The sequence below is a fragment of the Camelus ferus genome, chromosome 19 (genome assembly GCF_009834535.1).
Source record: "Camelus ferus isolate YT-003-E chromosome 19, BCGSAC_Cfer_1.0, whole genome shotgun sequence".
NCBI lineage: Eukaryota > Metazoa > Chordata > Mammalia > Artiodactyla > Camelidae > Camelus > Camelus ferus.
Window position 1 is genome coordinate 34,050,206 of NC_045714.1, and position 17,028 is coordinate 34,067,233.

Consider the following 17,028-nt stretch of genomic DNA (forward strand, 5'->3'; position numbering starts at 1 on the left):
CTCCTACCACCTTTCTATAATTAAGTCCTCCAGGCATTTCCTACATCTGCGCTCTTTGGGTTTCCCTGAAGTCATGGAGGCCCAGTTGTAATTCTGTATTTGCCTGCTGACTTGTTAGCATCTGTCTTTAAGCTCCCCGAGGCTGGAACCAGACAGGGCGCATAGGAAGTCCGCAGGGCCTGCCGCGCCGCGGCGCTTCTTCCCGACTGCAGAGTGTGCAATGCGGCTCGCTCTCTTTCCCAGCTGCGCAGCCCTCCATCTCTCTGATGGGCCCCACTCAGAGGACAACCCCCGGGAATTTGGTGGCTTTCAACTGCACCGCTGGCCCCTTCGGCTCCTCCGATTTCTATGTCACCTGGATGAAAGACAGAGATGAGCATCCAGCCTCAGCTCAGCGCCTGGTGACTGAGGACAAAGCCAAGTACACAGTCACCAGTAAGGTGTGGGTGACCCTGGACCGCCAAGATGTCTCGTCGGAGATGACCTGTGAAGTCACCCACAGGCACCTGGCGGAGCCCCTGCGGAAGAGCATGAACCTCTCCCAAGTGCTCCGAGGTGCGTGAGCCAGGGAGGGTGGGGGCAGCGTTTTCTGATAGCATTGGCTTTTGGAGAATTTAGGGCTTTTGCGAAGTGGCATTTCACAGTTGGGAAATTGGAATCCCTCATGGCCGAGGCCATCCTGGTAGAGGCGTTAAAGGCACGGGCTCCTGAGGCCAACCACCTAGGCTTAGTCCCGACTGTGCCGCTTCACAAGCTGTGTGATCTTGGGTAAGTTACTTAACCTCTTTGTGCCTCCTTTTCCTCTGAGAATGAGAATAAAATTAAGACCTGCCTTGTAGGTTTCACGTGAGGATTAATGGAGCTATTTTTTACAAAGCACCTGGCACGGTGCTGGCCACACAGTAAGCTGTTTATGCAGGTTTTATTTTATCATTATGTAGATTTTATTTTATCATTATCTGACGAAGCTTCCATTCCAAACATCTTTGTTCTGTTAACCTCATTACTGTTTTTAATTTTAGATATTTAATATTTATTCAGCATAAATGAATTCATTCATCAATGAATATCTACTGTGTGGCAGGCACTGTTCTAGGTGCTAGGGTTACAGAGATGAATAAAATTTTGTCCCTGTTCTCATGGGAATCATATTTGATAATTCTTAAAATAATATTTCATGATATGAAACATTTCAAACAGGAACTAATACAGCAGACACCCATGTACCCTCTATGCACATTTAATGAATATTACTGCTTAGCTCTGTTTGCCTTACATTGAGCATACAAGAAAAATTCATTTCTGTTTTTTGTTTGTTTGGTGTTTTGGGGGGAGGTAATTAGCTTTATTTACTTGTGATTTTTTTTTTTAATTTAACGGAGGTACTGGGGATCGAACCCAGGACCCCATGCATACTAAGCATGCTCTCTACCACTAAGCTATACCCTCCCCCCTGATTTCCTTCTTTTTCATACAGGTAACTAATTTAAGAGTGAGAGATCTAGAGCTGGCTCCTGAGAGAGGAAGACAGAACAGGCAGGGGTAATTTCAACAGACATTCTTTTGTTTCCGTGCTTAGTTGTCCCCACCCTGAAGATCACCACCAAGCCCTCTGGGATGTAAATCCATGTGCATCAGAGAGTGAATCTCACGTGCCATGTGAGCCACTTCTATCCCTCCCACCAGCACCTCACCTGGATGGAGAACAGGCACAAGGTACAGACCGTGGAGTCCCCGCCAGTCACCAGAAACCCAGATGGGACCTACTCTCTGGAGCACACCTGGCAAGCAGAGGCCACGCTGAACAGGAGTGAGTTTGCCTGCTGGGTGGTCCAGGATGAGCAGCCCCCGGTCCAGGCCAACATCACCCTGCAGGCTCAGGCACCCAGCCTGGGGAAAGGTGGGTGCAGCCTCTCACCAGCCTCTCTGGGCAGCATAGCTGAGAAGGTCAGGGGTGAAAACACCTGCCCTCTGCCTGGAGTACGGACAGCAGTAGGTCAGGGACTCAGGGCAGCAAGGGATGAAGGTGAAGGAAGAGGGGATGCTGTGGGCTGATGATAATACTCTCAGGCACTCACCCCTAGATTCTATTCCTCCCTCTCCTACACCTTCCTCAAGAAGACGGAGTGGGACTTCCTTCCCCAATTCCATGTACTCGTTGAAAGTTCTCTGCGGGAAGATTACGGGCAGCTGGACACCAAAGTCCCTTCTAGGAAGACTTTAACTGTTTCAGCTGACAGTTTCTGGAAGAAAATTTAAACTTATTTATTTTTTTTATTCTTGAGTTATATTTGTGGGGGAGGAGGTAATATTTATTTAATCAACTTATTTCTTTCTTTGAGGGAGGTACTGGAGACCGAACCCATGACCTCATGCATGCTACACATGCGCTCTACCACTGACCTAATCCCCTGTCCCTCTGGAAGTCAATTTAAAGAGAGGCCAGTATTCTTGACTGTCTGAGCCAGGAAACAGGGAAGGTGCAGGTGCAAGATTCTCATTCTCTCTACTACTGGGTTTGCTCTCTCCCACTCCTTTCTCCTCCTCTTCTTTGTCTTTTCTTCCCTCTCAGGCCCCTCATTTTCCTTCTTTTTCTCCTTTCCCCTACCCTGATCAAATCTCTCTCCTATCTGCCTTTTGTGTCCTAGACGATGTTCTCCACTAGGGGGAGCTGCCCACCAGCAGTTCAGCCCCTGGAAACCGAGCTGCTTTCCTTGGTCCAACTGGAATCAGCTTTAGAGAATGAATGATTGGGCCAGAGGGGATGAGAGGTGGAGAGAAGGGAGGATTAGAATTGGCCGGGTCTAGCCCAGCCAAGGATGAGCCAGAGCGTGGACAGACAGCTCTCCAGAACCACAGGAAGCTGGTTAGGACAGCTCCCTACAGGCAGCGTGAGCGGCTGCGCTGGCAGCCGGTTATCACAGCCCAAGCCACCACCAGCGAAAGGGAAGACAGGATGCTGGGCTGCAGAACCACACGTCTTCATAGCAGGGGCACTGACCCTGCATTTCATCTCTCCCTGAAAGAACTGGCTTTTTCTGCCTGCTCTAAGAATTCTCGGGGGGAATGACCCCACTACCTTTTTTTTTTAAGCTGAAGTATAGTCAGTTTACAATGTGTCAGTTTCTAGTGTAGTAGCTTGTCCAGCAGAAATAAGAAAAACATCCACCCAGTGGGATATACAGATCTGAGTGAAAAACTCCAAACTAGTTTTTTCTGATCAGAAGCAGGTAACAGTATTTCTTTTTTGACTCACGCTGAGTTTTTTCTGCTCTAATTTTTCTCCTTCACCTGCATACATGTATCTGGCCCACAGCTGCAAGGTTAACCCCCGGGGAACATCACTTTAATTCTCCCACTTCCCTGTGCGGCTGTTTGACGTGCCCTGTGGTCTTCAGCAGGGAAGGGCAACTTCCTTTTTTTCACATCAGGTCCCCTTCTATTTGGTGTTAAATTGCCTTTGCAGCTACATCTCCCCTCTGGCCCCTAAAACCCTTCTTCAGCTCCCTGCCCCTTGCACACTCCCACCTCCGGGCCTCTGATCATGTTGGCTGCCCTCTGCACAGCATTTACTGTGTACCAGGCGTCCTCATATGTTATCTGACATAGGACAGCTGGGACAGGCAGCAGAGGGACCAGGTCTCAGGGGTCTCAAATAGCAGAGCTGGGGTTAGAAGGCAGGGCTGTCTGTTCACAGATTCAATGTGTTTTCTGTATTTTTTTCTTCCATCCTGCCTAAAAACAAAATCTTAGTGTTATCTTAAGTCTTTCTCACATCTCCCTCTTAATACTCTAATCCGAAATTTATTTCTTCCTGAATTATCATGTTTGCCCACATCATTCAGTTCCCACAATTGACACTGAAAATACTGGCCTCCTGCCAGTCCTGACCAGCGGCTTGATTGTTTACACCTCTGTCCTGAGACCTTCACAGCCTTGAAGCTGACACTGGCTCTTATGTTTGGAGGTGGCCACACTCTGGATTCAAGTGGATCAGTGTCACCTCTTAGGGCTGCCACAGGCCATCTGTGACCTTCGCAAAGCACTGCCCTCTTTGAGCTCAGTTTTCTCCTCTGTGCAGTGAGCACTGTTACTGCCAACTAGGTGCGGACGAAATGGGGACTCCTTTCCTTGACCCCCAGCTTGGCATCCAGACAATGGGGTGCACAGTGGTGCTCTCTGATGACTGTTGGCAGGCTCCATGGTGCCCAGCCCAGAGCTGGGTTGAAAGTAGGAAAATGCTGAAGTTCATGGATTATTATGGGGACGACTCTGGAGAAGTAGAGGCAGCTGTGATGTAACAGAAAGAGCCCCTGACTTGGAGTCTGAATCCTGGGATTGGAATGTGAGTTCTGTGTGCTGTGTGGCCCTTGGGCGAGTCACTAATCCTCTCTGAGCCTTTCATTCCCTAACATTAAGAAATACAATTAGTAACAGTTCTTTAGATGGTTGTTGTGAGTATGTGATGATGATAGTTACCATTTATAGAGAGATTACTATGTGCTTCGTAGTATTCTACACTAGTTGCTTTACTGGATTTATTAACTGAGAATTAAGAATCACCCCCATTTTACAGATGAGGAAACTGAGGCTTAGAGCATTGAGTAGCTCAGGCTCCCCCAGTGGAGGGGCTGGGAATGCAAATTTGGCCTGAGTGTGACCCCAAAGCCTATGCTCCTACCTCTTCTCTGTGTCACCTGCCTTCATATGACCTGTCCTGGGAGCAGTGAGACACCCTTTCCTGTGCAGGGACTGAGGACAGAGCTGAGCCTGGTCACTAGGTGCTGACCCTGGGCCCTGACTGCCTGGCTAACAGCCTGGGCTCTACTGACTAGCTGAGGAGCTTGGACAAGTTACCTAGGCTTTGGGCTTGGAGCTGACACTGGCTCCCACCTCCCAGGGTTCCAGCAAGAACTCAGTGGGTCAGTAAGCAGGGTCGTGAGATGCGGTATTGGCCGTGAGGTGTGGGTGGGAGTCTGGCCTCCTTATAAACCACTGTGGTCCCTGTAGTTTCATTGTCTGGTCTCTGGTATCAGCTTCAAAATCGAACTCCTATAAAATGTAATCTTCATACCCTATGGAAGAGGGGGCAATGGGGCTTCCAGATGGAGACACTGAGGATTTGCTCGCACTGGGCTTGGCTCCTCTGCGTCCTCTCACAGGCGGGGTCTCTCTTACAGGCAGGAGCGGCCACTCTTATGCTTTAAAAGGCCCCCTCCAGCGATCTGAGCAAGGCTCGAGCATCCAGCTGACGTTCACGCACCCCGGATTCCCCACAGGTCAGGTTACTGTGACCTGGCTTAAAAACAACCACAAACTGTTAAAGTCCCAGACCAGCATCCATTCTCTGGTGAACAGCTACAATGTGACCAGCAGTGTGCTCGTCCCGCTGCAAGCTGACGACATGCCCTCCCTCATCCTCTGCCACGTCAAGCACAGGTCTACACTGGTTTTCCAGAAAACCATCAGCCTGGACCAGTACCTCCGTGGTAAGGACTATCTCTCTGTTCAGACTGGTTAGTGCAGAATTGGGCTGTGATGTCTCTGGGCCTCAGTTTCCTCGACTGATAAATGGGACATCCCTTTTTTGGTTGTGGCAGGGACCCAGTGAAATGATACTGGGAAAGTAAGCAACACATCTCTTACTCATGTTAACACGGAGAAGCGGCATTTGTTATTCTTATTCATTTTTATCGCTATTCACATCACCTCTCAGAACTCAGTTTTTTCATTTGTAAAATTGAGACAAAACATCTCCTGGGAATTTAATTTATTATTATAATTATTTCTATATAAAGAGGATTTAAGGGCCTTTGTGAATCCTTAAATTTTAAATGCAATGATGCCTTTAGATCATTACTCTTATCTGGGTCAGGACCTAATTTTTCATCTGTTTTTTGGTGGTTTTGCTTTTCCTGGCCTGGATCAATGCTTGACAGGTCTATAAATCACATGGTAAAAATAATTCCTTTAGATCACACCTAGACGGAATCTTTGCGGCCATCTCATTGCCTACGACAACCCTAACGCCCAGAGGAGGGAAGTGAGTTGTCCCAGGTTGCACAGCAGTAAAATTAATTCCTGAAATATTTCTAGGCCTTTTAAAGTTTACAGTATATTTCCCTCATTTTTTTTTTTTTGCTATTATCGTGGGAGGAAGCACATCATTTTGCATGAATAAAATATTGATATTAATGACTGCAATGAGGACAGCACAGTCAGTATACACAATCATGTTCACTGGCTTATTTCTTGTGTACAACTGCCCTGTACTGTTTGTCCCATTCGTGGTTTATAGAAGGAAACTGAGGTTTTAAGAAGGGAAGGTTGCCCAAGGGTGTGAAGCTAGGGAGGGAGAGCCTTTGACGTGAATTCAGGATCTGGCTCTGCTGTTCACCAGCTGTGGGACCACCTGCTGATTACGCCAGGTCTCTCAGACTTGGCATCTTTGACTGTAAAATAGGAAAATGATAACGCAGGGAGTCCTCCCTATCTGAGAATTTTTATATAATTCCCTGGAGTTTGGACAATTGTGTAGAGATGCAAAAATCATAGATAATAAAAATATTCACAAATGAATTATTTACAAATTAGCCCCTACTCTAAACCCTCCCTGCTCAACACTGCCTGCATCTCAAGTTGGGTTTCCCATCATGGAAATATCTTTGTGGGGGTCTTTATTTAGGTTCCCCTGAAGGCAGAACCTGAAACTAGGTCCTGGGCGCAGGTGGTTGGGAGATGATCGAGAGAGGCTGGGGTAAGAGACGGGGAAAGTGAGACAGGGAATGGGGTGAATTATTGAACTGGGTGCCCCTGTGGACGACTGATGCTCAGTGTCCCTGGGGACCCTCAGAGGAACTGCGTAGACTCTGCCTCAGGATTGTCCCACGGAGGAGGTGTCTGCACCAGCTGGGTGCCGTTTCATGGTTACGGAGAAATCAAGGCAGAACATCGGGGAAGTGTTTCAGGAATCCCAGGTGAGATGTGGCATCGCCCCACATCACTGCCCTGAGATCAGGTGGCTGAGGGAGGAGCTGTGGAGCCTAGAATCCCTCTGCTCTAGCAGGTGGGTCTTGCCTTGATTGAAGTGTGGCAACATCAGACCGCACTGAGCGAACAGAATCCACATCCACTGCCAAGTGAAACCAGAGGTCTGGCAAAATGTACTTCAAGTAATTGATGTAAATGGTGCTGGGGAATTACTGGGATCCCAGGTGAATCTTCCAACTTTTAAAGACGAAAGAAAAAAAAAATCTGTGATCCTAATGGCTCTGTGGGCACTTCAAAAGAGGACACTTTAATTACACAAGGCCCCTTAAAATTCATAGAACAGTCAAATAATTTCACATCACTTTTCAAAATTTACCTTTTAATGATTGTGAAGTTTGAAATGAAGGATTTGATGGCACTTGGTATAAGTGTTTAGGAAAAAAATATGCCAACTTCCTTACGCTCCCAACACTCGTTCCTTCTAAGAATTAGTGCATAGTTGTCATTATATTCTATACTTAATTAAAATGTAAATTAAATAAAATTATTTTTATAATCGAAATAATTTTTAAGATGCAGTTTCAACCAATTCCTCTTTGACAATTTCATTGAACTGAGGCCTGCTTTTGTGTAGCATCCTTCTAAGTGGCTTTTTGTTGTTGTTCTTTTCTGATATCAAGTAGCTGTTTGCGTTTCCGTCGTTTGGTTTTGTGAGGATGAAATGATACACACACAGTAACTCAAACACAGCCAAGTGCATAGAAACTGCTATTATCAGTGGTGCCCAGGTCTCTGTTCTCCCGGCACTGCCCTGGACACCTTACAGTCCAGATAACTCACTGGTGGCTGGAATGGTCTATCTGAGACCCTCCATCCTTTTACTCATCCTTGTCACCCCCTGGAGCCCATGACACTTGCTTGGTGGTGCTTTGCCCTGGCCTGTTCTCCCCATCACCGCCTCATTTACCAGGACTTCACCAACACTTTCTCAGGGTCCTGCTCTTTGCTTGGTAAGGCTCCCTGGGAAAGACCAAACAGAGAGTGACCCCTGGGGATGGTGTCTTGCCTTGGCTGTCCCACCCATTACAGCATCATTGATAGAACTATATAGGCTGAGGTGGGCTGAATATAAAGAAACAACATTTAGGGGAACAAACATACCCTTAGTTCTTTCAAATTGTACTGCATAAGGAGTTACTCTCTCTACGAGACCAGGAGCTGAAGCCTTTCTTAACCAGGACCATGAGAGATGATCTCATCTTGGACAATTTTACAATAAGGGTCTTGGAAACTGAGGGAAGGTGACTTGCAAAAGGTCTCACATGTGGCTGTGGTGTCAGTGCAGGACCAGAACCCAGCTCTCCCATCCCTTGGTTTAGTGTGAGAACTGCACCATGCTGTGTGTTCATTTGAATTCTACTGAACCACTGAAAGTTTTTTAGTATTTTAAATCCCCTCAGTTTTCTTCAGTACGCATACGTTCTACGTCACAGCTGAAAATCTGAGTGAAAAAATTTTAGAATTGTTCAGATCATAATTCCAGAAGCCAGCAATCATGAATGCTTATAGCCTTATAATTTGAGTGTCAGAATAGCAAACGGGAAAACACACTGTCTCTGGTGAAACCCCAGCTTTGCTCCTTGTGACCTTGGGCAAAAACTTAACTTCTCCAAACCTAAGTTCCTTCCTATGTTAAATATTAGTATCTTGGAGTCATAAAGATTAGAGTCTGTGAATTTTCCTCAGTCATGGAGTCATGGAGTCAATGGGTTCATAGGTTCTCAAATAGAATTCAGGGTCACCTTCTCGTCTTTTATGACCATAACGAAAGAAAGAAAGTGAAGATAGGGTGGTTTCATGATTCCACGCTTCCATTCGGGCACGCATTCACTCATGCATTCCCACACTCATGCAATCATGTGATTACTCATTCACACACCTGTTAACCAATACCTAACTCCTCCTCTGGGCAGATGACCCATCTTCAAGGAGCCCCCCAGTGCCCAACATGAACTTCCTATAGTCATTGTCTGATTACCCTGGGCTGTGCCAGTTCCCCTGCAGTGACAGTGTGTCAGGCTTCACCCTCCTTGGACTTGGTGGCCGTTAACTGCCACGTGCAGAGATTCTACCCCCAGAGCGTGCGTCTCACCTGGATGGAGAACTGCCGTGTGTTCCAGGGAGCGAAGCAGCCCACGCCGAAGCAGAACAGTGATGGGACCTACACCCTGGAAAGCTTGCAGCTGGTGAACGCCTCGGTGCAGGGGTCCGAGCGTGTGCTCACCTGTAAGGTGCAGCACGAGGCACAGCCTCCCACCCAGGCCAGCCTCATACTGTCCGCAGCAGCCCACAGTACAGACAACCCCTTGGGAGGCCAGGTAAGCTCACCTCAAATCCTGTGAGCAACTGGGTCACTTCTGTCTCCAGGTGGAGTGAGGTATTAAATCCCAGAGCCCCATTTGATGTCATCTCTGCCTGTTGTCCCTTAGGTCCAGCGACGCCTGCCCTTATCTTTGTGGCTTTCCTCCTGGGTTTCAAAGTGCTGCTGGTGATCGGTTTCGTGGTCACTTACATCTGCAGGTGGCGGAACCTGTAACAGGTGAGTTGATGGCAGCCTTAGTCCTTAGGGAGGGAGATCAGGGCCCCTTTCCTGGGCTGGCAAGAGGAATCCAGAGTGAGCGCACAAAGTCACATCGATGATCCAGCCTCAAGGAAAGATTGTGAACAATCTTATTTTCTCCAAATGTGTCTTGGAATTCTCAGAGGGTTTCAACTCTCATGCATTATTTAGAGCCCTGAAATTTGAAGTTTTCCAATTCAGTTTTCTGGGACCCTGGAGGTTGGGTCCAAGGTGTGAAGGTGGGATAAAAATCAAAGTTTTGAGACCCAAACTCCAAAAAGCCTCTCCCTTATAAACTGTTGTATATTCAGTTATATCTTTGGAATGATTAAAGTCTTCCAAAAATCAACACATGGAGCCTCTCTGGGGGACTTGGATGGAGTGGCTAGTAACACAGATGAATGTGGGTATGGGGGAGGGTTCAGAACTCAGGAAGTGGGTGTAGTCGGTATGGGCTTCATTTCTGATGTGCGCCATGAACCCAGGCCAAGCAGAGTGCCTGCCACATTGAGTGTGTGCACAAACATTGTGGACTTAATGAATGAATGTTTTTCCCTACAGCTTCTGCATGCCCTGCGACACTGCCTCCTGCCCTGTCCAAGGGCCTCAAATGGAGAGAAGGTGTAAGGACCGGACCCAAGACCCCTCTCTCCTTCACTCTGCCACCCCCACCTCCACCACACACATGCTCTCTTCTACACAACCTCCTATATTCCTTCTCTCTGAGCTTTGGAGCTGAGTTAAGGATGGACTTTGGTCTTGGAGATCAGGGATGTCTGGACCCTGATGCACTGAACTTCAAACTGGCCCTGTCTCCACCCCAAAAAGAATCAAGTTGATCAAGAAAACAGGTTTCCATCCTGCTCCTGATCATGAACAACCCTTTATTTTCAGAGCACTTTTTACTTTGTATTAAAAATTCAGAGCTTTTGCAAGTGTGATTTCATCTGAATACATACAGATTTAAAATCACTAAGTTGAAAAAGCATTTTTCTATTCTGCAATTTATAAAGAATAATATAAAAATATCCATGGACCTACCTACCTACCACGCTATCTTTGCAAACTGTTAACATTTTGCAATAATGGTCTGTTGTTCCTTTTAAAATGACTGTCCTGTATTTGGTGTGTATTGTGATTTTATACTTCTGAAACATATGTATAAATCCTGAAGCAATGTATAATATTACTTGCATGTTTTAAATTTTATATAAATGCTACTATGCTGTATACAGCATTCTGGAACTTTTATTTTTTATACTTAACATAGTATGTGGGATTCATTCACGTTGATATATGTAGCTCCATTTCATTGATTTCCACTGCTCTATGGTTTCTACTGTAAAAACAAGCCAGTGTATTGATTTTTCTTGTGATGGATATTGGAGTTTTATCTAATGCCTTGGTAGGACAATTTTGCACAAATATTCATATCTTTGCTTCCTTGGCACATATAGGAGAGTCTCTCTTCCTCTGGTGTGTCCCACAAAGCAGACTGTTGGTATAATTTGGAGATTTTATTATTTAAAAAAAAGGTCTGCAATAATTGATCAAATTTTATTCTTCATTTATGCTTTGATCTCACTATAGTGTGTGTGTGTGTGTGAGAGAGAGAGAGAGAAAGGTGCCTGGGATCCTATTTCGAGAATATTATATCAGTGGAATTGGTATTTTGAGATTGGCTTTGTTCACTCAACATTATACCTTCAAGAAACTTAGAATTGTTGCACACATATATAACTCATTACTTTGTATTACTGAGTAGTATTTTCTGGAATGGATGCACCAAAGTTTGTTAAAGCATTCACTTATTATTAGACATTCTGACTTTTTCTAGTTATCTGCTTTATAAAGGAATCTGGCATAACATTCATGCACTGGGTTTGTGTGGACAAGTTTTCATTTCTCTGAGATAAACGCCTGTGAGAGTAATTTCAACTCACTTCCTCTCTTAAAACAAGAAAATGATCCCTTTGTTGGATGCAGGCCATACAAGTTCTGACGTCCACGTTGCACTTAAGTTTCACCAGTTACATCAATAAAGGGCTGGAATAGGGAGTAATTTCAGGAGCAGATCTGGTTCCATCCCAAAGCTGAGCAGCCCTGGTGAACGCTCTTCTTTCTTCAAGCTGAGTAGCTCTTGATTGACGCAGGGTGAGACTTCAAGCGAGACACATCCTCGGGTGGTGGGCTTGGGACTTTGGGCCACAGCTCACAACCACGGATCCTTCTTGGGATCTGTGAGTTTGTCTGGGGCTCCTAAGTTGGGGATCACCATGAATGCGGTGAGGGGCCCAGGGGAGACACCCGAGGTGGGGAGCAAGTTTACTTCTGCTAGGCCTGTCCAATCTCTCTGAAAACATAAGATGAATAACTCTTTTACTGTGGAGCCTCCTTCTCTGCCTGATTTCTATGTTACCATCTAGGATCAGGAACTGTTAGAATCTAGAAGCAGGTTATGGTCTCACAGTACATTTCACACCATCACAGGCACTTCCTCTTATATCGCGGGAGGTGGGGCTTCTCTGCTCTTCACAGAGCACTGAAGTCTGGGTTCTCCTCAGGGCACACATTGGACAGATCAGGCTCCTCAGACCTCCAAGATGCCCACCCCTGCCTCCTGGCCCCACCCTCCACCTTCCCTGCTGCTGGCACTACTACTGGGACTCACAGGTGAGCACTCCTTGGGGTAGAATCCCTTCACCCTGTCCCTAGACCTCCCCCTGCATGTTTAGCAACTCCAGCTAAACAGGGGTGTGCCACTTGGGGAAGCCACAGATGGCCAAGGGCTGGGCATTATCCGAGAGCATGAAATCAGGGATCTGAGCATTTCCTCTGTGGCTCCGCCACCTGCAGCTGGACACCAGGGGCTTCGAACGAGACGATGCTTCAAACACCAACAATGACAGCTTTTTGCATAATAACTCGTGTAACCCTCACAACATCCCTGTGTGAAGCTGTGACTATTACCCCAGATTTACAGAAAGGGAAACTGAGACAGAGAGAGTCAACTGCCCGATGTCACCTACCTAAGGCAGGAAACATTGGGTTCAAGTGCAGGCCAACCGGCTCCAGGTTCATTCCTTGAACCGTGTTGTGCTGCTCAGCTTCTTGGTGGAGCCTAATTGCAGAAAAATCAGACAATACACAGAAACAGTCAGAATCGTCATCACCCATCATCCCACTCAGAGATCACAGAGTTCAAACCCTGTCATGTGTCCTTCCCAAACTTTTGTCAGTGATGTGTTGGGTGGCTGCTACGTGCCAAAATTTTTACTGAGCTTTTAATATGTGTTATAATTTCACTTAATCCTCAAAAGAACCCATATAGTACAGCAGTAGGCTACACTTGTATATGCACTCATCAGCGTGTGCAGTCTGTGTGTGTTTGTGTGTGTGTACGAGGAGATGCGAGAAAGTAAAACAAACGCAGACACACGGGGTTTCAAAAAGGTTTCCCTCATGTTCTCGGCAAAGCGTTTTTCAGTCTACGTGAAATGACATCATCAGATGCTTAGTCTTTCCCGGTTTCTCAACACCCTCCGTCTTTCATACTTCCCCAAATTTATCCCGACCCTCTCCCAGTTTCTTAAGGCAAGCAAATGTATGTCTTAGTAAAATGAGTAGACTTTCACGTGGGGCTATCTCGGAGTCCCTTTCCCACGCTGGACAGGAGAGGATGAAAGGTAGAGACTCCTGCCTGTATGACCTATGTCTGAGGTTCTAGCCACACCCGTAGGCATATCCAAGGTCATGAAAGCCTCCATTAAAACCCCAGGAAATCTAATGAGTAAGAACTTCTCAATTTCTTGAACACTAACCTTGTTCCAGGTGCTGCAAATGCTCATGACTATTAACCTATGTGATCACTGTATCCAAGGTAGACACTGTCATACCAGGGCTTTACAGATGAGAGAATGTAAGCAGAGAGAGGTTCACCGTCCCTCAGCAGTGAAGGGAAGAGCTGTGACTGGAACTCGGGCTGTCTGGCTCTGGGGCTCACAGGTCTCACCACTGGTCTTCTCCCTACTGGGTGCTCGCTTTCACCTCATGAGTTTTCTGCAGCTTCAGCCAGTGAGTACAGGGAAGGGGGTGGTGTGGGGCAGAGGGCTTCTGCTCCTTGCACATGCACAGAGTACTTCTGTTTTTTGCCAAGTCATCTGCATGGGAAACGCAGTTTCTGATACAACTTCCACAGAGATTATGCCCTGAAAGTAGACTTCAGGGTCTCAGGGAGATGTCGCACTAGGCAATTCACACAGCATGCAAATACTTACTGCTTTCCTGCTGGGTACTAGGAACTGTTATAGGAACTTGGGGAGCACTGGTGAATAAAGAGACAAAATAGTTGTCCTTATGATCTTTAATGTCTGTAATCTGTTTCTGTTTTTTATATAGATTGATTTGTATTATATTTTTAGATTCCACACATAAGTGATACCATATAGTGTTTGTCCTTCTCTGTCTGACTTGTCACTAAGTACAATATTCTCTAGGTCCATCCACTTCACTGAAAATAGCAACTTTCATTCTTTTTTATGGCTCAGTAATACTCCATTGTGTTTCTGTGTGTGTGTGTGTATAGATATATGCCACACTTCTTTATCCAGTCATCTGTCGATGGACATTTAGGTTGCTCCCCTCTCTTGGCTATTGTAAATAGTGCTGCTATGAACACTGGGGTGCATGTATCTTTTTGCATTAGGGTCTTCTCTGATTTCCACTAAACTTTTGATAATTTATTACAACAACCTTAGCTAACTAATATAACCTGATTAAACATTGGGAAAAAATCCTATGGGGACTTGAAATGTTTTATTTCGCTTATAAACTATATGTCCATTGTGGGTCAGGAGCTCTCAACATCACTGTCACTGAAGTACCCAGGCTGATGGAGCCGACCCCATCATGAGTGTGCGCATGTCTGTGGAACAGGGAAGTTGATCCCTAAAGGTTCTTGCAGTTAAATGCATAACCACAAAATACATCCATCACTGCTGCTCACCAGTCCGTGGTCGAAAGAAGTCTCATAGCCCCTCCCAATGCAAAGGTCCAGAACTACAACCCACCACGAGGCCAGGAAGCAGACAGACGGAAACATCTGGTAAAGCAAGACATTTGCTGACAGGACTCAGGCACTCAGACCTGCTCTCTGCTGTGCCATTCACCCTCTCTGTGCCTCAGCTTTCTGGTTTGTGTTGGAGTCTCACATTACAGGCTCTTCATGAGAGTCACATATGATGGTAGCTGCACTAAGCAGAGTTCAGGGTGGGCTCACAGTGCTTTAGGTCAGTGAAAGCTGCTCTTGGTAAATACAGGAGAAAACCTACCTGATCACATGAGGAGGAATGAATAACTGCTCTGTGTTTCCCTCCAGGAGTGGCGGCTCAGGAGCTGCAGGTGATTCAGCCTGAGACGTCAGTGTCGGTCACAGCTGGAGAGACGGCCACTCTGCGCTGCACCGTGACCTCCCTGCTCCCCGTGGGGCCCATCAAGTGGTTCAGGGGCACAGGGCCAGGCCGGGAGTTCATCTATGATTTGAAGAAAAGCCCCTCCCCCCGAGTAACAAATGCTTCAGATGTCACAAGGAGAGACAACCTCGACTTTTCTATCCGCATCAGTAACATCACCCCGGCAGACGCCGGTGTCTACTACTGTGTGAAGTTCCAGAGAGGATTACCCGGTGACGTGGAGTATAAGTCTGGACCAGGCACTCGGCTCACTGTGAGTGGTGAGTACACGTGGGCCCCTCGTCCCCTGCTCTGTGACAACAAGTCAAGAAAATGCCCTCCTGTCTTTGAGCAAAAATAAGAATCAGGTGCAGCAGTGGGCGCTTTATGATGACTGGGTCACGATCTGATTTCCCACTTGTCTACAGATCAGGGAGGTTGAGGCCTGGAGAGGTCGTGCTATTTGCTCAAGGCCCCATGGCTGGTAATTGGTATGAAAAGTCTGGAAGCCCAGCCCTTTGGTTCCATGCTTGAAGGAGCTAAAGTCCGAGTGATTTGCCTGGTCACAGCCCAGACCTCACCTCCTGCCTCCAGAGAGTGCTACCCTCAGTGTGTCTCAGTCTTCACTTTATTAAGCACTTACTGAGCACCTACTGTGTGCCTGGCCCTGCTCCGGATGCCATGGAAGCAGCAGTGAAAAAGCAGACAAGGGCTCTTCTCCTATGAAGCTTGTGTTCTCTTCCCTTCCAATGTGGAAAGTCCATCACGGCCGGGGAATTGTCGAGAGTGGGGGGCAGGATGTAGAATGTGTTACATTATTTCTTAAGAAACATCACACTGAGAAGAAACTCCTAGAAGCAGATATTCAGTGTTAACTCTCACAGCTGGGTTTGGAAGAGATGCCCAGAGGTTGGGTGTTTCTTGGGAGGGTCTGTCATGAAACCCTCGTGTGATTCACGGATCAACTCACAGTCACTGAAGGCTCCAAGCAGAGCTGTTGCATCTCAGAATGTCCCCACCCAAGGAAGAGGTTCCACATGTCAGTGTCTTAGTTGCTGCCCCATAGAGGTAGCAAAGGTGCTCCTTTAGGGTTTTCTGCTTTAGTCCCAGGATCCTCATTCGAACTCCTGAATCCGGGACTGTCAGGGCAGGAAGGATTTTTACACACCAACTGCCCTGCCCCCACCTACACATGGGGAGCCTAAGGCCAAGAGGTGACAGGAACCTAGACCACACTCACAAGGCCAGTGAGTGATGGGATCCTTACAGAACCCAGCTGATTCAGTCCAGGCTCTTCCTGCACCACCATTGGACACTGGCTCCTTGGAAGAGCCTGGCTCATAGTAGGTGCTGAATAAAAAGCTCCTTGGGTCAAACCATTGAACAGGGAGACTTTTCTTCAGTTTCCCTAAGATTCAAATGCTCCTTGCATTCAGACCCTGGGTCCCCAGGTGACTGGCAACCTCTGTCTACTTTCAGCCACATGATACCAAGTCACTCATCCCATATCAGCACCCAGAGCTGCCCAGGGTCTCAGCAGCTGCAAAACAGCACACGGTATGGACAGAGCGTCTTTCCCTCTGCAGTCTTCTGCTGAAGGGTACCAACTTGTCCCCAACCTTGGGCTATTAAGACAGCACTTCAGTCGATACCGCTGTCCATGCCTCACTCTCGTCAGAGGAAATTCCCACTGGAAGTGTCATTGCTACATCAGAGAGTATGTGTATTTTAATTCGTGTGGATATAGCAAAATTTCACTCTCAGCCGTTGTAGCAAGCAAATATCCCCACAAGCCCTGGACGTAGGAGGGAAGGTTAATCCTGGCTTTGCGGGTATCACTAACGTTCCCAGGTGATGCCTCCCCTGCACAGCCAATCACAGGTGGGAACTGGCTCCAACCCCACTCAGTCCTGCTGCCTCCCAGGAGACCATCATCCTCTTCCCGAAGCATCTGCTCAGATGATTTCC

At 47.0% G+C, this 17,028-nt stretch overlaps 2 protein-coding genes, 2 long non-coding RNA genes and 1 other non-coding gene across 10 annotated transcripts in view; 3 read left to right on the top strand and 2 right to left on the bottom strand.

The window, feature by feature from the left end:
- Positions 1 to 422: 422 nt before the first annotated feature.
- LOC102507315 lies at positions 423 to 5,556 on the top strand. Of its 2 annotated transcripts, XM_032461173.1 has the most exons (3): positions 423 to 555; positions 1,580 to 1,900; positions 5,181 to 5,556. In XM_032461173.1, the coding sequence occupies exons 2-3, from the start codon at positions 1,699 to 1,701 to the stop codon at positions 5,519 to 5,521; spliced, it is 543 nt and encodes a 180-aa protein (XP_032317064.1). In that variant the 5' UTR covers positions 423 to 555; positions 1,580 to 1,698; the 3' UTR covers positions 5,522 to 5,556. The 2 variants fall into 2 exon arrangements, with proteins under 2 accessions (XP_032317064.1, XP_032317065.1); XM_032461174.1 differs by lacking the exon at positions 423 to 555 and having other exon boundaries at positions 1,442 to 1,900.
- TRNAT-AGU lies at positions 1,378 to 1,449 on the bottom strand. The gene has a single exon. It is a non-coding gene; the product is annotated as a tRNA-Thr (tRNA).
- A 311-nt stretch (positions 5,557 to 5,867) lies between the features above and the next one.
- LOC116657981 overlaps positions 5,868 to 17,028 on the bottom strand; it is a 29,043-nt gene continuing 17,882 nt past the window's right edge. Inside the window, exons 5-7 of the long non-coding RNA XR_004313181.1 lie at positions 12,640 to 12,731; positions 9,143 to 9,580; positions 5,868 to 7,227 (exon numbers count right to left, since the gene is read on the bottom strand). This is a non-coding gene — a long non-coding RNA (uncharacterized LOC116657981). The remainder of the gene's footprint in view (positions 7,228 to 9,142; positions 9,581 to 12,639; positions 12,732 to 17,028) is intronic.
- On the top strand, positions 9,231 to 10,741 carry LOC116657985. Its single transcript, XR_004313187.1, has 3 exons — positions 9,231 to 9,368; positions 9,480 to 9,589; positions 10,172 to 10,741. It is a non-coding gene; the product is annotated as an uncharacterized LOC116657985 (long non-coding RNA).
- Positions 12,171 to 17,028, top strand: part of LOC106730357 (signal-regulatory protein beta-1-like) — a 40,792-nt gene continuing 35,934 nt past the window's right edge. For all 5 annotated transcript variants that reach the window (XM_032461998.1, XM_032461995.1, XM_032461997.1 and 2 more), the window contains exons 1-2: positions 12,171 to 12,283; positions 14,988 to 15,341. In XM_032461998.1, the coding sequence (XP_032317889.1) occupies positions 12,214 to 12,283; positions 14,988 to 15,341 (424 nt within the window). In that variant the 5' untranslated portion in view covers positions 12,171 to 12,213. The remainder of the gene's footprint in view (positions 12,284 to 14,987; positions 15,342 to 17,028) is intronic.

Excerpts from the sequence above, each read along its gene's own strand:
- LOC102507315 (XM_032461173.1), top strand. The coding sequence starts at position 1,699 with ATGGAGAACAGGCACAAGGTACAGACCGTGGAGTCCCCGCCAGTCACC. Across the intron at positions 1,901-5,180 it reads GGCACCCAGCCTGGGGAAAG|GCAGGAGCGGCCACTCTTAT; the intron begins GTGGGTGCAGCC and ends TCTCTCTTACAG.